The sequence below is a fragment of the Primulina tabacum genome, chromosome 8 (assembly GCF_025594145.1).
Source record: "Primulina tabacum isolate GXHZ01 chromosome 8, ASM2559414v2, whole genome shotgun sequence".
NCBI classification, from domain to species: domain Eukaryota; kingdom Viridiplantae; phylum Streptophyta; class Magnoliopsida; order Lamiales; family Gesneriaceae; genus Primulina; species Primulina tabacum.
Window position 1 is genome coordinate 3,636,840 of NC_134557.1, and position 24,362 is coordinate 3,661,201.

Sequence of the window (24,362 nt, forward strand, 5' to 3'; positions counted from 1 at the left end):
GACAATTTAGGCCGATTTGGAATAAGAATCACCTTTTAATTATTTCTCGTTATCATCATTTTATTCTGACAATCTATTGGAATGAGTCAAGAAATTTAAAACGGGAAAGCAGATTTCAATTCGTCGAAGTAAAAAATTTTAGTGAACTAAAAAAGATTGAAATTTAGCTTTAAGATTGCGATACGGAATCTACAGGAAAAGTCTCAATCGAAAGAATAAAAGATATAATCAAAAAGATGTATGTAGCCTAAAGGGTTCAAGACGAATCAAAATTGAAAACTTGAGGCGTCCTTTGGTAAGGCCAGAAATCGATCTACGAAGGCATATACTTGCTAGTGTTAGAGAGGGCTCGTTACGGAGTCCATTCCTCTCCGCTGGGACCTTCGATCAAATTCTTAAATAACAATAATCATAATAAATAAGAAAATGTCCGAAATTTTGGAGAACCTGGCCGGAATAAATCCCTCCGGTTCGGCGATCAAAAATCAAAAGAGATTCAGTTTTCGAAGGTAAACTTGGCCGAATCGGCATCATTATAATCGCCTCTCGTCCATAGGTCCTTCGGTTAAAATCCAATTGAAAACTAGATGAAGAAGAAAAAGAAGTTGCTCAGAGAATACGAACCATAATGCTGAGAGAGATTCACGCTGCGATTATTATTAATACCGCAGTCTCGATGAACTCGTTCGTCATCATCGCAACTGATACTCCGCACCTCATGTAGGCGTTATATAGACCAAAACCCTAGTGAAAGGGTATGGGCCACCTCGAAGGTCCAATGGGTTGGTTAGACATTGGGCTTTGTATAAAACAACTCATTTGATACCGTAGGCAACGAGTCCAGCTGACCACGGTTATGATCCTAATTAACTTTTACTGCGTAGATTTTAATTTAAAAGTTTTGTTTCGCTTTTATTCATATAATTTATTATTATTACTAGTAAATTACATGACGTGTGCATAATCATAATTTATATAAATTTTATTTAATTTTTACTTTATGTTAATTTAATGATGGACTGTAGTATAATTTGAGATGAGTAATATTGAAAATAAGTTACAATGCCAATTTTGAGAAAAAAATATTGGTGCAAGCAATTTGGAGAACAAAAGATTGCTGATTGAATAGATAATATAGATTATTATTATTTTAGTTATTATTTAATAATAATATAGTAATGAGTAGTTTTTCTGTTAGACGGTCTCACGAATCTTTATATGTAAGACGAGTCAACCTTATCGATATTCACAATAAAAAGTAATATTCTTAGCATAAAAAATAATAATTTTTCATTGATGACCAAAATAAGAGATCTGTTACACAAATACGATCCGTGAGACCGTCTCAAAGTTTTTGCATATAGTTTTTAATCTTATTAAATAAAAAAAATTAAAAAGAAAATGAAACAAAGTATTGTGGCGTAATCGTTGTTTAAAATATTGGAGTGGGGGATCGCCATCTTCGGTTTATTTTACTATATTTTGGTCAATCGATTGTTTATTTATTGTAATTGAAATGAAACAAATAATGTATAATGAACCAAAATTTAATTCAACAAGTTTGTAAATAGAGTATTTTATTTAGCGTCCAAAAAGGCACAGTGCTGATTGATCTCAACTCACAAAACAGGCAATCAAATCCGAAAATCGGGGGTGTATGGTATAAAATTAACTGCAAATGAATTGACTTCAAATTTAACTAATACCATAAATTATAAGAATACATGAGGTTGATTTTAATTTTCACTTTTGAATATATTTTAGCAATTTATATATTTTTACATCTTATTTGAAAGTTTGTTTCTTGAAATATTTGGATAAAATAAGTTTTCTTATAGATAAGAAAAATTGCATCAAAAAAGAAGCACACGAATGGTGCAAGTCGCCACAAAAGAAATCTGAAAAGGATAAAATCGATGAGCAAATAAATATCTCGATTTTTTTAAAAAAAATCGGATTGATATTTTTTATTTACCTTTTTTTTACAACATAAAATCTAGAAAAATCATAAATTCAATCGATTCTCTCAAAAAATAAATTTAAAAAAGACTATAAATGGCCGCCACTGTCCCACTGCCTAAACCTACATAAAAACGTCTTAAACTTCAAGATCAACCCCTAAACAACTAAAATTAGCACTTCAAACCCGAATAATTCTTCAATAGACAAACGTACCCTCCTTCATATTCTCCTTCGCCCATCGGCGTACTGAGACAGTGGCACCACCTCCTGCAACGGCGTCGATAGCGGCGTCGGCAACGGAGAATTCCGGCAGACGGGACACGAAGCATTAAGCTTTAGCCAGGCATCCACGCACGTGACGTGAAATCTGTGCTTACAATCCGGCAACATCCTCAGCATCTCCGCCTCTCTGTAATCGCACAAGCAAATCGAGCAGACGGTGTCGTTTCCACCGTTCCCATTTCTCCTCGAGAACACAAACTTCGGATAAGAGTTTATAACCGTCTGCTCGAGCCCCACGACGACGTTTTGTGAGTCGCTCTCGTCGTCCTCGGCGACGAAGATTATCCGGGGGAGGTAGATGCTGTTTTCGTTCGACCGGGTAGAGTCTGTGGAAGACGGGGAGTGTTGGCCCCGGCGGCGTCGGCGTGAGGCGGACATGCGGTAGCAGATGTAGGAGGCGAGGAGGACGGTGGAAAAGAGGACGAGGAAGCCGAGGGCAATCGCGATGGCATAGCCGAGACCTATGGAATTGACGTTTTGTGCAAACGAGGATTGTCCGGCGGTGGTAGGGCTGGGGAGGGTGGGTAAGGGTGGCGGCGGGGGTGATGGCTGGTTGGACATTTGGAGAAAAATGAGGTGGCGGTGGTGAATGGCAGGGCCATCTGAATGAAGAGAGAATCGAGGGGAAATTGAGTCAATTGCTGAGCTGCAACATTTAAGACTATTTGAATATCGACCAGCAATTCATTTAATAAACCAACATGGCCTAATTATTATGCTCATCATGGCACGTTATTTCTTTCGATATAAAATTATTTCTACTATAAATCTCGAATTTGACATACAAGAAAGCTATATTTAAAATTCATAGACGAAATATCGAAAACGTCTCTGTATAAAAAAAAAAAAAAACAGTGCAATCCCAATAGTGTTTGAGAGGTATTTTTGTTTTTTTTAATTTTGGTCAATTATTTATTTTTCAAATTTCATAGGATAGTTTGATCGAATAAAAAATAACATAATTGGTACGGTAATATTTTATTAAAAAGGGGGTAAGGAAAGTTTTGGATTGATTCCCAAATGTCTAGTGTGGAACGGGAATGGAGCTCGGTCCTCTTTGCAGGAAAGGACAACATTGTATCATAGTTTTTCAACGCAGGAGAAGATGAGATGAATGCAGTTTTGTTCGTTTTTTGATTTGTCGAATAATTTTTCAATGCAGGACAAGATGAGAGGACTGCAGTTTTGTTCGTATCGAGACAGCCTGTCTTTTTAACTCCATATTCTGAGGAAAATCTGGATCCGAATGCATTTCTCTATTCACTTGTTGATCCATCCATACATACCAGGATGGTTCCATGCTGGGCCATTTAATGTTTTATTTCGATGACAATTTGACTAGAATTCGCTCCGGAAAGGGCCTCATAAATTTTGATATTTATTTTATAATAATATAATAAGATTGCAGTTGCCGTTTCATCTTAGATACACATCTCGTTTATCAAAATTGTAAGGCCATCTCCAAGGTACACCATTTTGTTGCAATTTGAATTCCTTCAATGGGGAGCCAAAATAGCGCAGCCCCCTTCTTCTGCACTATATTAAATTATTTTATGTTTTGTAATTAAATTATAAACTTAAATAATATTATTTAAATTTATTAATAATAAAACAGTAGTCATAATTAAAAATATATTAAATAAAATATAATAATTAATATATGTAAAATAAAAAAAATATTACGGAAATATTCTTTTTGGTGTAAGATTTGAAGTAAATGGGTTTGAGATGAATGTTGTATTTAGTGCAGAAATCACGCTATTTTAGTGTAAAATTTGCATCAAAATAAATTTTGTGGTTGGAGATGCCTGATATCGTGAATGAAGTCGAACTGTTGCCACTACAAAAAGTATACTGGGTTGGGCCATTTTGTCAAAGATATTATAGGCCCAAAACATGACATTATCATTATGGTATTGCACAAGGTTTATTCTCACTAACCACATGATTATTAATTGCTTTAAGAACGTTCTGTTCAAAATTATTAAACTTTTATTGATACCTAATTAAAAATAAAAACTGCGAATACAAATTTATTAACTATTCGTATTCTGCTATCTATTAATCAAAAAAATGACAGCTCCTCTAGGCTGAAAAAGCAAATCACAACAAAACCAAGCAAATATGTGAAGTATATATATATATTATGTACAGTAATAACAACACGTCATAAATCTAATTAATATGTTGTAATTAAAATTTAACCTTTCGTTTACACTTCTGCTGCTGAATCGCTTTGCTTGTGACGTTAACTGTGATGCTGCAATTCATTCTCACTGTCACGTGTTTCTTAAAGAAAATCATCTTCACTCTCCCGCCAACGCTCGTGTAACTGCCGATCGTCAGCAGACCCGAACTGTAATCCGAGTTCAGATTCGGCTGCTGAAGGATCCGATCCGTCATCACATCCACCGTCACGTTCATCCTCATGGTCCGACGCGCCTTCGCCCTACCCGAGGGACCACGCGCCTCTCCGATCACCACGCCGTGGTAGAAAAGCGTGGCCGTCGTGTTCTGATACTTGAAGGACGCGAAGTTCGAGTTCTTCACGGAGACGTCGGCGGTGAGGGTGATATTAGACCCCGGCCGCGGAGTGATGGTGCCATTGAGTAGCTCGAGCCTGTCGATGGTGACTCCGTTCATACGGATGACTGGATCTTTGACTTTGAATACGGTAAATATTAGGACGACGACCACGATGGCTTGGATGAGGAGGAGCACTGTGATGGTGCCGCAGGACTTGATGCACCTTCGGCGGTTCGTTTTGTGGGCTGCTGCTTCGTCGTCGTCGCTGCCGGTGTATCGACCAGCGGCGGGAGCGAGTGGGTGGACTTGGTCGGATGACTCCATCGGCGTTGGCATTTTGCGAGCCGGGGAGGGTGCTTTGAATTTGAAATGGTTATGGGGTTTTATATGTCGAAGTTCACGTGTAAATGCACTACAAAATATTTCATATGTGGTAAGCAGAGGGTTGTTTCGTTCAAAACACACTCATAATTAAATATGTACGTCTAAGATGGAGATTATATATTAAGTTATAAATTGTATTTGAAATATAAAAAAATTTATTCTAAAAATAATATTTTAATGAGTTTCAAATAAGATGCAATAATAATTTTTTTTAATTTCAAATATAGTTTGTAACTCAATTTATAATTCTTATTGTACATATATGTGTGTGTGTGTGTGTGTGTTTCAAGTTACAACTGTTTTATTTCTTAAATTCATTCCTAAACATATATATGATCGAGTTTGTAATATGAAAATTTCGGTACATTTATTTGATTCTTGGTATAGAAACCTTTGGCACAATTTTATTTTTCATTTTAGTATTGATAAAATTTTGCAGCAGACAACACATTAAGTAGAAAGCTATACAAAAATGGGTGTAGTGGTGGGACCTAAAGGATCTGAAATTTTGGCTAAATGCTTTGATTATGTGAGGTTAATCTTGACTTGTGTTCAGTGTGCTGCTGTACTTTGTTTACCCATTTTTTCCATCGGGATGTCACTTGCCAACTTATTTTTTTACTATGGTAACATACTTAATTTGTAAGCCAAAACGGAAAAAGAAACAGAAAGATGATCGTTTTCGTAACAAAACAATATATTTTTTGAAAATTACTAAAAACTTCCATGACAGATACGATGAACGATGGGTGAAAGTTTTTAAAAGATTGAATCTTCGGCCACAAAATTGTACAGCGTAATCTATTTTCCCAAATTCGAAATCCTAATTATGTACTCTGAAAAATTAGTACAACAATATTTTTCTTACCGAGCTACAGTAATATTAAATCGACGTGGGTAACAATTAAAATAAGGCAAAAACTTGTGTGAGACGATCTCACGGTTATTTAGGTTATCCATGAAAAAGTATTTTTTTTATGCTAATAATATTATTTTTTATTATAAATATCAGTAGAATTGATCCGTCTCACAGATAAAGATTCGTGAGACCGATTGAGAAAATACATATTCTTAAAATAAATAAATAAAATTAAGGATGGGTTCGGAACAAACTAGCTAGACCCATAATTCTTGGTCAATATAAAGCTGTGGCAAGTGGAGTGCCCGCTAACATTAATATGATTGATTCTTTCACTAAACCATTTGTCTACGATATTAATTACGGCATACGACACGTATTTATTATATGATGCCTGTTTTTCCAAAATTTATACGACACTTGTTTGAAAGAAACTAGAGTGATAGTTGACAAATTTACCTTTTTGTATTGACTTTTTTTAAAAAAAAATTTTTTAAAAAAAAAATACAATTTAACCTTTTTATTAATTTTTTTAAAAAAAATTTATGTGCTATAAAAAAACAGTTTTTATAAGTGTATCATGAGATAAAATGAAGCTTTGATTTAAGGAGTAGGTCTCTTATGAGACGATCTCATGAATATTTATTTGTGAGACGTGTCAACCTTACCGATATTCACAATAAAAAAATAATAATCTTAGTATACAAAGTAATATTTTTTCATGATAACCCAAATAAGAGATATGTCTCACAAAATACGATCCTTGAAACCATATCAGACAAGTTTTTGCTTAATTTAATAATACGTCTTAAATGTGTATGGCACTACCAATCATTTAACTATTTCGTCACTATTCATAATGCTAAATTTATCTAGAAAGTAAAAAAAATACATGTACAGATCAAGATGGTATTAAATCGAATGATGTGTGTACGTCATATGTTGGTTTCAGACTTGGCCTAAATGGTTACAAGAACATCACAATAAATGAAAGAATCCAACGCCCAACCATTATTTGACATTTGATATTCATATTAAATTTTGGGTGACTCGAAAAGGGCTTTTATTTCGACATACAAGATGTAAGCAAATTAATTCAACTTTTCATGATTGTCCAAAGTATTGACTTGAATTCATAGAAAATGTTTAGATTTGTCAGTTGATCTTTGACATAAAATACCAAGTTGATGTTCAAATTATGCAACATCGTTTCGCATACTCTGTTTCAAACTGCATTCATACTTACCTGGGCAAGTGTTGTTCAACTAACTTGATTTTGATTTGATAGAGACCCATTCGAGATCACATGTTCAATTTTCCACAGTTCAAATCAATATTATCATTAGAAGTCTGTTGTATAACACACAGAGTTAAATATTTAAAATATTACGTCCGCAATACCATATTGTTACTTAAAATTATATCATTACGATCAACTATTAAAATTTTGAATTTTTAAGAAATATGGAATCATATCTTTGTACGGTTAAAACTATGTTACATCTAGAAGGGACCATTTGGATCTACAAAATTTGTAAGTTTCAGCAAACAAGTAGGGCCGCATACGAACTGAGTTGAGAGAAAGAACGTAATTGATAGAATTGATTCTTTTTGTTTTTATGAGTTCTAAAAAAATTTCTTGGTTTTGTTTTCTTTTTAAAGAAGACTAAAATCTTAAATGAATTCCTTCCCATAAAGTGACGCAAATATAGAATAATAGCATCAGTCAAAAAACAGGCTTCTTTCCATTCAACATGCCTAGTAAATGTTCCAAAACCAGACCACCGCCGTCTGTCAAACCAGAATGCATGTATTCATTAGTAATCCACAAACGAATTCCGGCAATCCCAGAAGCTGTCTCCATAGAAAGCTTGAAGTTAACATACATATCTTCAAAATACACAGCAGCAGCAATCGGCACCTGTAAACAAAAGATCCTATAAGTTGATGATTACTTCAAGGATTGTTTCTCAAAGGCATAAATTGGCCTGGAGCAGTACCAAAACATAATATTCTAATATCTACGCATGCAGATATTTTATACCTGTTTACATGTGCAAACAACTATCAACTTGATTTTCATCTACAATTAACAATCTTTACATTCATTTTGTATAAAGAAACGCGCTTAAGTATGTTTCAGTCTTTGGAAAACCAAAACTAGATTAAAACTGAAACTTGTTAAGTGAATATATCGATGGTAGTGAGATGACATAAAGTGTTCATTGGCAAATTTCATTTTGGTTGAATTCACCATTGATAGATTTAAAACAAGTAGCTTTCAGAAATTATCCAGATAGCACAGTAGAAATAAAGCAATCCTTAGGGAGAACAAATAAGCTGACTGCAAATAGCATGAGACCAGAAAGATTTTCGGCACAGGACCTTGTTATTTTTCAAAGTTGAAATGTCATATAAAGGAGGCCAATCTTTCTTCTTCGCCAATAGGTGAGCAGCATCTTTAAATGGCTTCAAGGCTTGAATCTCATCGAACAGCCACGGAAATACCATCTAAAGGAAAAAAAATCAGCGCAAATGGTCACTGGTTACAGCAATATAGTAACAGCTACCATAAACATGAAGTGATCAAATGCTATTTAGACTAATCAATTCTGTACACAAACAGAAAGGGACGACCTCTGAAGAAAAAGTATAAAAATCGCAAACCTATTTTTTCTTTAAAAGCTTTTTTTTTCTGGTAAGCCAATACAAGCACTTTCTTTCATACCTCTCCAGTAAGCAGCACCGGACGTCCCTCTTTGACAGATTTTATTGCATCAAACTGGCTATCAAACTCTAACCTTGTTCTGTGAGCAGACCAACTTGAAGACGAACCCTTAAGTCCACTTATAATGAAGCAGTTAGACAATAGTATGAGAACAAACTGGTATATGAACAGCAAAGTGTTTTCAAGTATCAGTGAAGGCAGTGACAACCTCGAGAGAACTAGGTGCTTCCAAATATTAGTGAAGGCAGTGACTACCAAAATGTTTACCTCACAGTATATGGACTCGTGCATCAGAGCATATAGAGGATTTGTATCAAAAGACAGCCACCTCTCATACTGAATGCATGTAAATACATGTCATTGAATTGTGGCGTACAACAACGGATTGATCCAAAGAAAAAAAACACAAACAGATAATCACACACACTAAAGAACTAGAAGGTTAAGGCATGTCTATGCCGAATAGACAGTGTTTTAGCTTACGGCATTCAAAAAGTAATAGCTGATTTTCTTCGGTGCACCAGGAACTAATACAGGATCCCACACCCTCTCAAACCTGTGAACAACAATAAAATAAGAGACCAAAAAATTGGGAAAACATAACAAAGACATTCTGCAGATGAATCTGTAGAGACTAACATGTAGTGCAGACGTTCAAAACCATTGTTAGTTCCTAAACCAGACAAACCTAAGAGCTGCAGCCCCCTAGGTGTCAAGATACCACCGGATGGAAGAGGTACCTATGTAAAAAGAATACACGCAAACGTAAAGGAAGTGGAACAAGTGAGGGAAAGTTAAACGTGAGTTCTACCAGTTACATTGTTTTTTGGTTATAGTTATCTCACCCCTCCTCCATCAGATTCGGATAAGTGATCAACTACTTCTCGTATTATCTCAATATCTCGGGGGAATCTCTGGTAATACTTTTCATTTTGAGTCATAACCTGCTGATAGCAAGCTCTGTAAACAAAATCTGCAGCACATCCACTTCTAATTGGTGGAATTCCACCAGTTAAAAGGACTTGTTTCAGTCCCTGTGAAGCAAAACTCAGGTAACTAACTGCACAGAAGCCTCCATAACTCTGCAGGATGTAAGAATTGTCTTCAAGATGTAACCATATGAAGACAGTTCACAAAACAAAATTTGTGCATCATGCATTAAAGGTCCGCAAAATAAGAAACATTATGAAGCGATAGGTGTGTGAACTTTGCATTCATTATGATTTGCCCAGGACCAGAGAGAGATGCATCAAGACCACCATTACTGAATATAGAACAAAAGAGCTTACTCAGGGAAAAAAAACTGAACAAATGTCCGAATATAACTGCTAAACATGAAAGAAAGGAGACCAAGCTGAATACCAACACACAAAGACAATGGGTTCAGAATATATCGTCTACCTGCCCCAACACTGTCCAGGGTCTGGAATTGGGAACGAGTAGTTTGCGAACAAACTCAGCATCATTCACTATATTGTCAGCTCGGAAATATTTCAAGTAGTCAGCCAAATCCTCCGCTGATTTAAACTGTGACATCGATGATGGTGTCAAAGGTGTTGACAAACCTGTACCACGCTGTGCCAGAAACATATCAGCAGAGAAGAAGATTGAAATCAATTAAAATACTGAGGAACATAAAAAGAGTATCAAAATAGCTTGCCTGGTCCATTAGAATAACACGGAATTCCTCACATGCTTTACTTATCCATCCACCAGCTTCAGTTGGTCGCTGACACTCAAAACCTGGCCCACCCTGCAAGTACAATAAGAATGGGAGGATATGTTCTTCCTTCCCAACTGTGCGGCATGGTGCACTTTATATTAGTAATGACATTTGATGCCAGAAGAAGAATTAGATAAGAGAGAATCAAGCCACTGGAAAGGTGAATTGTATTGTATTAATGCATCGCTGATTTGAATATTCATGTTGACACTGTATGATTAAGTACCCACCACATTCTTGTTTCTTTTTATTCATTTCTGCAACTGTAACCGATGGCAGTTTTCACAAGGTTTGAGCAGAGGGAAATAGCAGAATATGTGTTTTCAATTATCATGTAACTGGAAGACTATCATTCACCATCTTTAAATTAATGAATACCTAGAGATATAGAGGCTAACATTAATAAAGAAAAGAATAAACTATCACGGAAAGGAGAAAAAACAACGAAGTACGCATTTCTTGCTATTGCTCTAAGAATGACATCTTTAGCCCATGTATACTCGTAAGCCACAACTAACAAGCACCGCATTTTAAATTGGTTAACCACCCAGTAGCAAGTAGCATCAAACATACCAGAAAAGAGAAATAAAAACACACTCAAAGCCAATTTAATGGCTAGAAGACCTATTAAATGAGCGCAGGTTTTTGGGACCAATGATTTACGATATGGTCTCGAAGTCATGCTCAGATGTTCCGATTACATTCTGATACTATTAAGTTGGTCTCAACGTATTTTGTAGAGAAAAGGTCGAACTTTATCGAAGATTGCACATGAAACTGGAATTTTTACATGTTAAGAACGCAGCCAACGACAGAATAACACCGAACACCGTTGTATGTGACTACAGTATAATCACTACATTTTAAATCATCATTTTTTCTTCAACATAATTGTGTGTGAGAGGGTGCATCTGCTTAAATGGGGAAAACCAACTGAAACAGGAAAGTCGTAGCTTCGTTACCAGAGACGATTTCGCGAACAAAGACGGAGACCTTGGGGGAAGCAGAATAATCGAGGGAGTAGTCGAGTGGTACTGTGAATCGATGGTCACGGAGCCGGAGCTCCGGCACAGAGAACCACTCCCCGGTAACTCGCGCATCTTCGCCGCCGGTGGCAGAGGCTGCGGTGGCGTCTACAGTGGACATGGATTTCGCGAGCGATCTGCTGTAGGGGTAAAAGTGGAAAACTTTGCTTAGACGCAGTGCAGAGAATGAAAATGCGGGAGGGTTTGGGGGTGGGGAAATCTGAAGTCGGAGGGGTGACGTAAGCAATGGTGGGGGTGTTCCCGTATTTTCGGGGAGAGAGCTGGGGAGTTGTACGCTGTTGCGGTCTGCATATAATAAGCCTTCATATTTTAAGGCATATTGTTTTGAGCTTTGCATGTTTGTTTCTTGAAAACATTTTGAGTCTATATCAAATGGCGTGACTCATTTTCACTTTTGTCGTTTCGATTCATTTATAAATACGCTTCCTATCATCTATATTATCTAAGCTGGTTGATAAAATCTTTCAAGACTCTCGACGGGTACGAAACATAACATTATTATACGTAACATTATTATGAATTAATTTCCCGGACTTGAGATCTAGGGGAAAAACCTTAAATGCACAGGAATCTATTATCATAATTTCGATGCGTAGAAAATTATGTAACCACGCTTCAGGAGGGTAAATGAAATGCACAAGTTAACGAGATAATACTTGATGTAAATTATTTATTTGTTTATTTTATTTATTGAGTTCATAAAACAAAGCAAACCCGACAAACAAGGAAACATCTAGAAATTTCATGTGAGTTGAATCAAATCAACATTCTAAAATTCATGAAAATGGGTCGGCACGAACCTTAGATCCCACACTACCTAAAACCATTTTTGCATCACCAGAGATACATATGGAATCGAATAAATTTTTTACATCAGCAAGGCTCTTTTACTCTTTCTTTTTTCTTTTTTTTTCCCTTTTTTATATAAATAAATTAGAAAAAAAAAAAAATCGAAGTCTTCTATGTTAAAGAATTTTACATGTCAACATAAAATTTGTGATCTCGAGATTCTTTACGGCAGCTTCTGGCACCTAGAAAAAGTAAAAATCAAAAAAAGCACAATATGTCAGAGGAAAAGTAAGACCTTTTTTTCCCTTCACCAAGTCAACCACCGCCACCGCCGGCGGTCGTTGTATTCTTGTCGAGCCAAGGGAACTGTAGGCTCGCTGGGAACTGATCGTCGATACATTCGCCGGGGTCGGGTCCAGCTAAATCCCCCAAACCGTCGAAGAAATCATCTGATAACGCCATGTCCGAAACGCTTAAATCGTCATCCTCAGCTTCTGCCAACTCCTCTTGGCTGCTCTCTAACTTTCCAGGCGTCAGAGAGAGGTCTTCTGGAGGTGACGTTGGAGGCGAGCAAGACCGTTTGTCCGGGTTTTCTGAGCCGGGATTCGCCGCAGCCGACTTCTGGCGTGTGCACCCGGCGAGTGAGTTGCGGTGAGTAGGAATAGGGTGATTGTGCTCGGCTGTGTAGGTGATGATGAACATTCCCGGGTCGGATCTATTCCGCTCCACTTGTTTTCTTGCCATACAGCCCTTTGAGGTGCTGCATTTATAATAGCCCCTGTTTGTGCACCCCAAAAAAAGAAACTACCATCAAATATTCAAGAAACACCAACTTTCTGAAAATAGGCAATAAAAATAAAAACATAATCTTATGAGATCTCGGATTTGACGAAAAATAAAGAGGGAAAATTGAAGAACCAAACCTGGGATAGGGTGAACCTTTAATAGGTTTTTGCCCATATTTTCTCCAAGACCACATATCAGATGATGAGTTCTCTGCCGGGACATGACAAACCCTCTTCAAATTGTTCTTCCTACGCAATAATTAACCGGAAAAAAAACTGAAAGCTCGGAGCCAAAAAAATCGAACCGTTGTCACCGATAAAGCTATAAATAATTTCAACTTCGCTTGTACAAATTTTACCTTCTTTTGGCCGACCTCGAAGTAGGATTCTGCGAAGCTTTTGAGGCATTAGGAACAGATATGGGTAGCTGCTTTTGCGTAATCTGTGTCTGTTGGAGTAATTGACGCGCCATTTGCTGCTGCTGTTGCTCCGACGATGGCAGCCCTTGAAAACCCCCAAGAACAGAGAGCGGTGAAATAGGTAAACTTTTTGGAGAAAGAAGCGATCCTATTTGTGAAGCTGGCTGCTGTGATCTTGGGAAAAAGGGTTTGCATAAATCATGCAGGTCTTCGATGAAGCTCTCCCTTCTTGGTTGAAATAGATCTTGACGGTAATTATAAGCAGCCGAAGTGTTGTAATTTTGTTGGAAGTTAGCGGTAAGAAGATCATCCGAGGGAGTTTGGACGCTGGAGGCGGCTGTGGTGGTGGAGGTGGAGCCGCAGCCTCTTACCACTGCGTGCAGATCCCAATCGTCCTCCATTTTCTCTGTTCTCTCTTGGGTCAGATATGAAAAGTAAAAAAAGAGGGCGCTGACTTTTGGAGGTGTGGTAGAGAAGTGGGGAAAGAGAATAATGCAGAAGGAAAAGATAACAATTTATTTTATATATAATAATGGAGAGCTAGTGAGCACTTATGGTTGACAAATCGATGTGCAAATTGCCCCCAACTAAATATTTCATTTAATAAAATTATAAATTTTAAGATAACAATCAAAATATATAATTATCGCATTATTTAATCATTTACACTATGTTACCTGTATTTATTTTATTTAACAGCTTATTTGGTTGATTGAGAAGACAGGCAATGTACATTGATAATCTTACAAGATGTTTGATTATGCTTTCTTCTCTTGAACATTTAAGAAAAATGTGGTAAACTTTATTTCCGCATATTATTATTTTTTATGTACTAAATAAAGCTTGGATTTAACGTAGTAGTTTTTGTAAATCATGTCAGTCGAATAAAATCAGACTAAGAAAGTTATGTGCAACGGACTCAACCAAAATAATGTTGGTGAGAATTAGGAATAATCGGACATGTTCGTTTATTTACTTCACCAAGCCACTCGGACACATTAACATATTATTCTATATTCAGCTGTGCAAAGGTGTAAGATGGAATAATATGTTAATACAGATATAAGATAGTAATAATTAACTACATATTATCATTATTTTTTTAATAGATAAAAAAAGTTGATAAAAACAGATATTTGAATCAGATGCTGGGATGTAGGTTGACTTTGTTTAAAGTCAAAGCGGTGAGAGAGACGCCAAAGTCCACGCGGTTTTGTTCAAAATACATCACTAAATGGAAACAGAGAGCATTGTGCTTCGTGTGTTGCACTTGCCGACACAGAAAAAGGAGGCACGGCCACGTGGGTGGCTTCCTCTCCTTCTCTGTTTTTTTTTTATAAAAAAATTCAAGTACGTGGATAAGTGTTCTTCAATATATATACACTTAACAAATATTTATTATTTTCACGAGATTGATTGACCTATTCCAAGAAAATCAACGGCCATGCCCAGTAAAGAGGATGTGATCGACGGCTGCTGGGTGGTGATGTGCATGACATAGAAATGAGGATAGCATGACGTACATCTATGTATAAAATTGTTATTAATGGTTTTTTTAAATATATGTATACAATTGTTATCTCATAAAAGACTATATTTTGTATAAAACGGTATCATGAATTTATATTCGTAAGATGGATTGACTCGATTCATACTTAACAAAAAAAATTAAAAAATTAATAATTGAATTTGGTTGAAGATTTGCATCACAAAACCAACCATTTACTTTTTTTTGGAAAGAAATTTTGTTACGTTAGAGCAAGCAAAAATGGCATGTCATAAATTTTATTACATAGTTAGAAATTTTTAAATTTTTGTGTGTTTCCTTGACAGGAGAATATAGTTGTACATTTAAGTTTAATAATAATCAGTCGACCTGTTTCATTATTTGTCGATGTTTTATTTGTATAAATAAGATGTTACGATATAAGAAACAAATTTGAAGAGATCAACGACGAAGCAATCTGATCGGAATTGATGGGATGAATAAAATGATAAATGGGTCAATTAATGTATCTGAAAAATAAGTTTTTGGCTCATAATTATAAGAGAACGCAATCCGTGGCTCGCAAAGTGTATATAAGGTAGACATCTATCAAAAGATCAATTGTTTAATTTTATTTTATTTTAATTTGAGTTTGTCATACATTTATTCAATGTGATTTATTTTTTTATATAATATTCATTTGAACCTTTGTGTTTCCCAAAGCCAGGCCCAAGCCTGTCACGAGGCTAGAGAAGCCATGGCCTCAGGCAAGTCAAGCAAAGGGCCCAATATTTTTTTTAAATTATATATAAATTAATTAATGATTATTAATTAAAAAATGTTATAGTTGGTATATTTGTTAAATTGAACAAAAAAAATTAAAAAAACATTTTTTTATTCTTAAAAAACTCATCTATTTTCTTCACCTTTCTTCTTCTTCTTACCTCCAATTTGCCTTTCGTCACCACCTGTTGTCAAAAATTAAAAGCAACTATATTTTTCGAAAAATTCTTGACATATTATATATTTTTGCACCATATTAAAGTGTTTCTTAAAAATTTACGATGAAACAGACATTAATTTGATAGGCGATATCTCCATGGATGCTGACCAAAATTTATAACCGAGCCTGGATTTAGAAATCCAACGATGAGAGCCATCTTTTTATATCAATTTTGTCAAGTTTTGGCACAACCAGAAAATCGGCCGTAACTAATTTTGTTCGACTTCCGTTCGGTTCCGCAACTTCGACCACCAGCAGGGGCGGAGGTAGCTGTTCCGCAACTCCAAATTTTTTTTAAAATTTTATATGTAAATTTTTGTATAATTTTGGATAAATTTGATATTAGCCCGGGTAAATCAATTTAAAATATTAAAAGATGCTAGAGTTTAAAATTCTAGCCCGGACATTCCTGGCTCCGCCACTGACCACCAGTATTCCGAATTTGGAGTAATTTAGGTTTGATTTTCAGCTTTTCTTTAGCTCATTTTTTTAGAATCATCTCAGGCACCTTGTCACACATGTCTAACTTTACCTATAACACACCAAAAAATAGTGACATGGAGTTTTTAAGGTAAAAAAAGAAAAAAGAAGAAGCATAATCCGTGTGCCAAAACATCCAAAAATATAATTCCAAAAAAAAAAAATAAATCAAAAAATATTAAAGGAGACATGTAAGAGCTTCGAACCGTGTATAATAATATGTCGGTGACGACACAGCACATCACATTTTTTTACAGCAGAATCAAGAACGAGTCGTGAGATTAGGTAGGCCGACCAAAATATGATTTATATATAACTTCATGTTTCCCTCGTCTATACTAAATATTGTTATCATGACATATATGTCACAACTGTCTTAATATAATCATAAAATGATCGTATGACTGCTATTTAAAAAAAAATCATAAATTATAAAACACCATCGATTTTACACGGAAATTACAAACACAATATATATATATATATATATATAGTTTTATGTACATAGTTATTGGGAAAAATAAAATATTGATTTTAATTATGTTTTAATATGGATTAATTCGGTTTCGTCTAGGATTGAGTCATACTCCTACCAGTAAATTCAATGTGTTCCAATCGGATATCCTATAGGGTTCACAATTCAGACAGTTAAGTAAAATCTCCAGCAATAAGGAAATATAGGAACCGAAATATAAATAGAAAGGAAATAAACGTCGGAATTCCCGCGTCTTCCTTCCCTCCATTTATATTCAAATATTCGCTCTCCCTTTAAGCAGAAACAAGCATCTTCTCAGAATGCTGCCATGGCTGGACACGGCGACGATGGAGATTTTAGTACGTTTGCAAAAACAATTTGCTCAATCTGCTACGAGGATCTCAAACCCATAGCCGAAGATTTACAATCCATCTCTGTTTGCGGCCACGTCTTTCACGAGCTCTGGTCCGTGTAGTGTTTCCTTTTTCTGGGCGTGTTTCGTTCGCCATTATCTTTCAAGTTTAGGATATTTGTATGTTTGTATGTATGCTATAGTCTTTCTGTATTTCGATATACGGATACGAGTTGGGCATAGTGTTACGCGAAGTATCGCAGTAATACGTAGCTTCAAAGAATTTTGTTGAGATTAAGATCTATCATTAGTGTTCTTATCAAGACTCGATGCAATGGGAGGGAGAAATGGATACAGCGTCTTAACTTTTAGAGGAAATGGGCAGTTTGTATCACGTGGAATGTATAGGAATTTTGAACGGCAGAGTGGTTCCAGGAACTCTACCAGCTAAAATTCTTTCTTTAACCTCTCCTATCTGTTTACGTATGGCAGATTCTAAAGATTATCAGCCTTTAGATTTTGAATTTATTGATGCATGATTCTCTGGGCGGATTAGAAAACAAGTGTTGAAGAATCTTTCTGTTCAAAGTTTTCCAGACAACATCATATCCAATTTGGGATAGAACCAATTATTTAGAATGTCCACAAACTTGGCGCTTGTGGAAGTCTTATAAGATGTTTCTGTTGTGTCATACAAAATTTGGTTATTCAGTAATTATGGATTAGTCTGTTTAATTTGAATGAAGAGTGATTCTGACATGATACATTTTTTAAAAACAGTCTTCAACAATGGTTTGAGTACTGTCCAAAAGGGAAGAAAAGAAATTGTCCTGTATGCAAACAAACATGTACAAATGCAAATGTGTGGCGTCTTTATTTCCAGTCAATAGGCGATACGAACGATTCATCACTTTCTCAAAAGCCGCACGATTTCAAAGAAAATCCCAAGGAATTACGAAACAAAGTCACTAGGTTGGAGGGGAAGGCTCTCGCACTTGAGTCTACCTTGGAACAACAACAAAAAGAAATTAAGGAAGTGAAGAACCAGGTAGTGAATTGATCCCGTTCTTTATTATGACAAGGAGAGTACAGAATCCCATATTGTGCTAATAGTGTACTGTAGTTATTTGCATGTGAGGAGCAACTTAAGGTAGCAGTGACTCAGAAAACTGAAGCTCTAACTCAAAAGGCAACCATCCAGCAGTTGCTTCGTGTAAAATCTGAGGTAAACTGCTTGTTTTTAGCTTATGTTATGGCTAACATTCTTATATCAATATTCATGCTAAAGAAGTGTCTTCCACCAAGCACTTGAATAAGTGGTGTTGAGCAAGATTCTCTTACTTAGTTTCTCGATTATTAATATCTTGTTGGAATTTTGATGCTTAATGAATGAAAATTAAGCAAATAAATCAATGTGTTTGATCAGAAAAATTCGAAACGAAGCTTAATGAACGAATATTAAGTTCGGTGGTTCTGAATTAAACTCGAAACGAGTGCATCAAATGTTGAAAGAACTTAAAAAGAGTAGTCAGAAAATGCAAGGGACGAAAATGAAAAAAAAAAAAAAAAAAACATTTTTCGGCTTGAACAGTAGCGGGCGCGCACCTGCGCGCGGGTCTGCGCGCAGGTGCGCGCGCCTGCCGAGAGCTCTCGGCAGACGCTGCCGAGCGCGCGAAGCACCCAGCTTCGTGTCTCTTCGAATTTTTTGATGTTTTTTCATTTCTTTGGCATTGTTTGATAATTGTGGTCAGTTACAATGGCCAAGGGACACCACTATGAATGAAAGATCATGTCTTTTCACATAAAAAACATCATATATTGAAAATCAAAAATACATACACAACATAACAAAGCATTTGCATATTGTCTTCTTCCATCTTCAACAAGAAAGAGATCCATTCATTTCCTTGTGATAAAACTTGAATATTTGAGTGCTCATTATTCAAGAGTTGTAGTTGTATTTTGGGAGAAAATTGCCACAAACCTCTAGCACATTGTTAGGAGCAAATTCTTTTTAAGGAGAAATTGTTCAACATTTGTCACTCCATTTTTTTGTTTTCTTCTTGCTTCTACTCTCAAATTTGAATACCCCAAACAACATATCTATTGTCTAATTCATTCAATCATGTTACAGGAGCTAGATAAATCAACTTTGGAATCTATGAGAGCGCAAGAGAGAAATATGGCCTTGGCCAAGGAGCTTGCGGCGCTTAAACTGTATGTTGAAGCCGATTAAGGCATTTCCAAAGTTTACATTTATCATCATAATACGAAATGTTTTTTTTATCTGTTTGTCTTCTATTGATGCAGGGCCGCTGATTTGAACTTGGACGAAGAAGAGGTTACGAAGCTTGCTTCATTAGGCAATGGTTCTGGAAGCAAAGAAACCGTCGATGTTCTGAGAAAGTCACTGATAATCCGTAACAAGTAATATATATCATGCCACTTTTACATTTTCATGCAGTTGTATTTGATAAATATAGTAACCAATCTGCATGTCTCTCTGTAATCCGATTTCTATTTTTGTATAAATAACGAGGCAACAAACTAATGAGAGAGATTTTAAACCATAGGATAAAAATGAAGTTACTTGGCTTCTATGTCATTATTGCTGTTAATTTTTAGAATAAAGCTATTGTATACTTGACATAAACTGCATTCAGCAGGAGACCTAAAGCCATCACGTCCCATTCAAAATCAGACCTAACTTTTAAAAAGCTCGTCACTTTGATTGATATGCCAACTGGCATAGCTTTCAGAATGCATTTTATTTGTCCTCTTCTGTTTTATGTTCTGCTTTGATTGAAGTAGTTGATTTGGTTGGAGTGATTTGAAGTACGGATTTCATATGGCATTGATATTAGGTCTATATCAAAATCATCCACACAAATAAAATGAATTTGAAATTATGATTTCAAAATGATTTAATGCAAACACACTGTTCTCCCCTCATCCCAGGTATGCCAATTTTCTCAGTAGTACAAAGAGGTTCATTTGTAGGTTTGTCGTGTAGTTTTAGGGCAAAACAGTTATGTTTATAAGCTTTACTTTTTGAAATTGACACTTTCTTGCTCGTGAAACGTCTCTGATTTATTTGTAGTCCTGGTTCTAAATGTCATGTTATTGATGCTGCATTGCTCTCTAGGAGTTACAAGGAACTGATGGTCAAGTGCAATGTTCTAGGAAGAGGGGAGGCTCGGTGTCTTCATAAACTCGAAAAAGCTAATGAGAAAATAATGAAACTGAGAGTAAGTAAACAAGAATCATTTAACCAATTCCATTTCCTCATTTTGATTAACGTCTTTACAATGCCTACCATTTCAGCTCAAAGTCCAAGAACTGGAGACTCTTGCTGAAACGAAAGAAAATGAAGCTTTGCGAGTGCTAAAGAATCAGGATTCCAAATTCAACACCAAATCTCCAGGAAAGAAGGATTTGGAAAATCACATCGATTTAGAACACGTGAGTGAAATGCCTATTTACTCGTTTCTCCCAAGGGAAGAACTTTCCAAGATTGTAAGAACAAAAGGCACCAATTATGATGTTACAACTGAAAGTGATTTTGAACAAAACGACCAGAAGAAAAGTGCCTTCATCAATGATAGAAATGATATGATGCAGTCTTCTATTAGACCACATAGATTCTCAAGCAAAAAGACGACCCCTTGCTTGAATAATGACCATGATGCCCAGACTAACCATATGCCAATAAAAGATGCAAATTTTGATGTACAAAATGGAGTAGAGATTCGAAGATCTGGTGACTTCGACGGACTGTCTTGTGCTCGAGTTGTGAGAAAGATTGATCAGTGCAATAAGCCACCACATGAAATGGATGAAGAGTTGATATACAATGACAAAGGAAATCCTGTGCAAACCTCACTTCGCATCACTAAAGAGGCTAGATCTTCAATGCCATTTTCTAAAGGTAAAGTTTTCCTGAATCAAACTTTCATGTGATTCACCGGCCCGCATATTTAATTGCAGCCACCTAATATATTGCATAAATTTATCAGCGGAGTTCAATGTAGAAGATTAGGCGATTACTATGAAAATCCTTCCAAACTTTAGTACAACCAGGCATGGAGCAGCATACTTGCAGTAAACCTAATCAACCAAACCTTCTTTACCTGTCATTTCCAGGAGAGAATTGCCTCTCAGGTGGGGTACTTGGCCCTGATGGAAGCAACTGGCATTTGGGAAAATGGGGCAAGAAGGTTCAAAACAAAGGATCTACAACGTTGCAAGGATCAAATTCAGCAACTGGTGATTTAATTGCTGTTGGAGCTGATGGAAGAGGTGGTAGAATCAAAGTCCTAAGAACTCTTGATCGATCATCGGTAAACTCATTCTCCTATTTCATCACGATGAAAACAAGATTCTGCATTCATTCATCAATCAGTTAGTTTCATCAAATTGTGAACTCTACCACTATGCTCTTCGATTCTATCACACTTGGTGCGACGTCCAATCTTATATTGAACGAACGTTTCTAGCAAAGTCTTCTTAGTTTTACCGTGGGGTTCTTTATAACTCAGTTATGAATCGAAGTGAAGTATGTACAAAAAATTTCCTGTTGATATAGGCACAGGAGAATAATGACACCTTTTCTTGGGCAAAAAAGTGCAAACATGGTGCCAAAACAAGTAGGTTGCAGCCTCAAGGATGTCTGCAGATCGAGCATTTCTTTCAAAAATCAAGCCAATGATCTAGCCAGATTGGCGATAATTTTAGTAAGCCTACCACCTATGCGGAGCTTGGCTGCAGATTTGTGTTCTTTAATGTACGAAGCTGTCGGAGAAAGAGCTGCAAGTATCCTTCGTTTTTGTTTTGAGGTCGAGACGTCGATTTTCGAATGTACTGTAAAAATATTTTATCCAAGCAAAAAATTAACCAAAACTAGAACATCAGGGAATTTGTATGTCTGATTTCATTCCAAAAATGCATATTTCTTTTCCAAGACAAGTCAAAACACAATACGATCATCCCTTTTTAATTTTCCCCAAAAGTAACTCCTCTTTTATATATACGCTTTCCAGTATAACTATTGAAATTAACTAATTTTTCATGACTTTCTAAAAATATATGCAAGTCAAATTAAAATTAATTCAAACAAACATCAATCGAGTTTCAAATTATCCAACTACACCATATGCAAGACATTATAATTTATTCAAATTTATGATTTAAAATATATTTGACTTGTTTAAATACATTAACTTTTACCTAGAATCTACTCTCTACATTTATTCAGAATTTATTTTATTATTTTATTAATATATTTTTATTTAATACATTAGTCACTTTACTTTCAACATTTTGTGTGTGTGTTATAATAAAAACATTAATTAAATCAGGAAGATTGATTGTATAGTTGGTTTTTCCAATACTATTTTTTATCATTGTGAAAAACGAACAATTCTTTATAAATTTAAGAGAGTATCATGCGAAATTCACGGTCCACAACTTTATATTACTCAAAATGATCAAACACAGATAAAATTTAAACTTAACCTCAAATAAACTTTTTAATTTATCATTTGAAACATATCACAAGTAAATTTTTTTTTATGACATCAAAATCTATGATTATTATTCAGTACGAATTGGGTAAACTTCATACTCATACTAATCCAGTAGTTTGTAAATCACGTTATCCAAGTTAACCACACCGCACAAGTCTTGTATGACAACTTGTATGAAAAGTTTACCCCATATGGTGTTGGTAGAGGGTTAGTTAGAAAAATCACACTAGATAAGTGTTGTGTGATAAATTCATCCGATAAGATGTTTTACTGTACTTATTTTGTGTGACAAACTCGCCCAATAAAATGTTAATCTGAAAAATCAAACTTCTAACCATTGATAAAATATTTATATACTCTACCAAAATTCAGACACTCTCGTAGCACAATTTTTTTGATACTCTCGTAGCACAATTTTTTTTATCCTTGAATATCACCGTATAATTTACTAAAACGTATTCGAGGGCATGTGTGTAAACCTCTCACATGCTCTTTCTTCATTGTTAAGTAACTTGTTTTCCGTTTCATTCCATCATAACGCACGCATGGAAACGTACACAATCTGAGCGGCAGACTTGGGATGAATTCAATCTTTTTAGGTCATCTCCGATCCACATCTTCTATTTTTCATCCTCTATCATCTAAAATAGAGATCATAGATCTCTATTTTCAAAAACATTCTCCAACTCATATCCTCTAAATATTACCAAATACTCTATTTCTTTAATTTATTCCATTTTCAACCCATATAATCTAAATATTACCAAATACTTTCTTTTTTTAATTTATTTCATTCTCGAATACACATACACACACATATAATAAGTAATTTCATAATATATTATTTAACTAAACTTAATTAATTCGCTAAACATGACACAACTACATGTGTATTCGACTCGATATATTTAGAATAATACATTTATTTTTTCATCAAATTGCAAACAAGAGACAACGTTCATCATATGAACATAAAATAGATATCAAGACAAACATAAACGACACATATGATTTAAAGAACAACACACAAATTGACCATTAAAATTACTAATATTCTGAATTACTGTACTCCTTCCATAAATGGTCAATAAGAGCATCTCGGAGTGCATAGTGAGCCGATTTATCTTTTATTTTACGGCGGCGTGCAAGAAACTCTTGAAATCGGGCATGCTCATCACGTGCCATTTCAATATCTGGGATTGGTGTCCCGCGATAATATGTGACTTGCACATTCAGTTCTCTTTCATCTTCAATAATGATATTATGCATTATAATGCATGTTGTCATGGTATCATGCAGCACTTGTTTGCTCCAAACTCGTGCAGGTCCAGTGATTATCGCCCACTTTGATTGCAGTCCAATAAAGCCACGGGCTATGCATTTCCACTAAAAGCCAACTAAGGTTTGTCTAGTTGCAGTCAGCTGTCACGTGTAGTCTAGTCGCAATCGGAGACAACTCATCTGTCAGCTCTTGTCTATATACCAGCTGTCACGGGCTATGCATTTCCACTAAAAGCCAACTGAAGGGTTGTCACGTT

General features: G+C 35.6%; 5 protein-coding genes and 1 non-coding gene across 9 annotated transcripts; 1 reads left to right on the forward strand and 5 right to left on the reverse strand.

The window, feature by feature from the left end:
- Positions 1-236: 236 nt before the first annotated feature.
- On the reverse strand, positions 237-389 carry LOC142554913 (small nucleolar RNA snoR145). The gene has a single exon (XR_012822276.1). It is a non-coding gene; the product is annotated as a small nucleolar RNA snoR145 (small nucleolar RNA).
- A 1,548-nt stretch (positions 390-1,937) lies between these two features.
- Positions 1,938-2,975, reverse strand: LOC142554424 (RING-H2 finger protein ATL67-like). The gene has a single exon (XM_075665097.1). It carries the CDS (start codon positions 2,803-2,805, stop codon positions 2,182-2,184), a length of 624 nt encoding a protein of 207 aa, XP_075521212.1. The 5' UTR covers positions 2,806-2,975; the 3' UTR covers positions 1,938-2,181.
- Positions 2,976-4,296: 1,321 nt separating this feature from the next.
- LOC142554425 (late embryogenesis abundant protein At1g64065) lies at positions 4,297-5,200 on the reverse strand. The gene has a single exon (XM_075665098.1). It carries the CDS (start codon positions 5,104-5,106, stop codon positions 4,438-4,440), a length of 669 nt encoding a protein of 222 aa, XP_075521213.1. The 5' UTR covers positions 5,107-5,200; the 3' UTR covers positions 4,297-4,437.
- A 2,480-nt stretch (positions 5,201-7,680) lies between these two features.
- Positions 7,681-11,852, reverse strand: LOC142553041 (uncharacterized). Of its 4 annotated transcripts, XM_075663023.1 has the most exons (10): positions 11,427-11,852; positions 10,402-10,538; positions 10,143-10,316; positions 9,587-9,823; positions 9,381-9,481; positions 9,225-9,297; positions 9,009-9,077; positions 8,742-8,849; positions 8,399-8,524; positions 7,681-7,934 (listed from the first exon to the last, which is right to left on the reverse strand). In XM_075663023.1, exons 1-10 carry the CDS (start codon positions 11,845-11,847, stop codon positions 7,740-7,742), a joined length of 1,641 nt encoding a protein of 546 aa, XP_075519138.1. In that variant the 5' UTR covers positions 11,848-11,852; the 3' UTR covers positions 7,681-7,739. The 4 variants fall into 4 exon arrangements, with proteins under 4 accessions (XP_075519138.1, XP_075519137.1, XP_075519136.1 ...); XM_075663022.1 differs by having other exon boundaries at positions 8,742-9,077; positions 9,587-9,775; XM_075663021.1 differs by having other exon boundaries at positions 8,742-9,077.
- A 378-nt stretch (positions 11,853-12,230) lies between these two features.
- Positions 12,231-14,000, reverse strand: LOC142553043 (WRKY transcription factor 22-like). The gene is made up of 3 exons (XM_075663025.1): positions 13,444-14,000; positions 13,223-13,333; positions 12,231-13,077 (listed from the first exon to the last, which is right to left on the reverse strand). The coding sequence occupies exons 1-3, from the start codon at positions 13,902-13,904 to the stop codon at positions 12,615-12,617; spliced, it is 1,035 nt and encodes a 344-aa protein (XP_075519140.1). The 5' UTR covers positions 13,905-14,000; the 3' UTR covers positions 12,231-12,614.
- A 3,259-nt stretch (positions 14,001-17,259) lies between these two features.
- Positions 17,260-22,039, forward strand: LOC142554426 (uncharacterized). Its single transcript, XM_075665099.1, has 9 exons — positions 17,260-17,412; positions 18,080-18,347; positions 18,423-18,524; positions 19,434-19,516; positions 19,610-19,726; positions 20,445-20,547; positions 20,624-21,227; positions 21,443-21,639; positions 21,885-22,039. The coding sequence occupies exons 1-9, from the start codon at positions 17,276-17,278 to the stop codon at positions 22,005-22,007; spliced, it is 1,734 nt and encodes a 577-aa protein (XP_075521214.1). The 5' UTR covers positions 17,260-17,275; the 3' UTR covers positions 22,008-22,039.
- Positions 22,040-24,362: the final 2,323 nt, after the last annotated feature.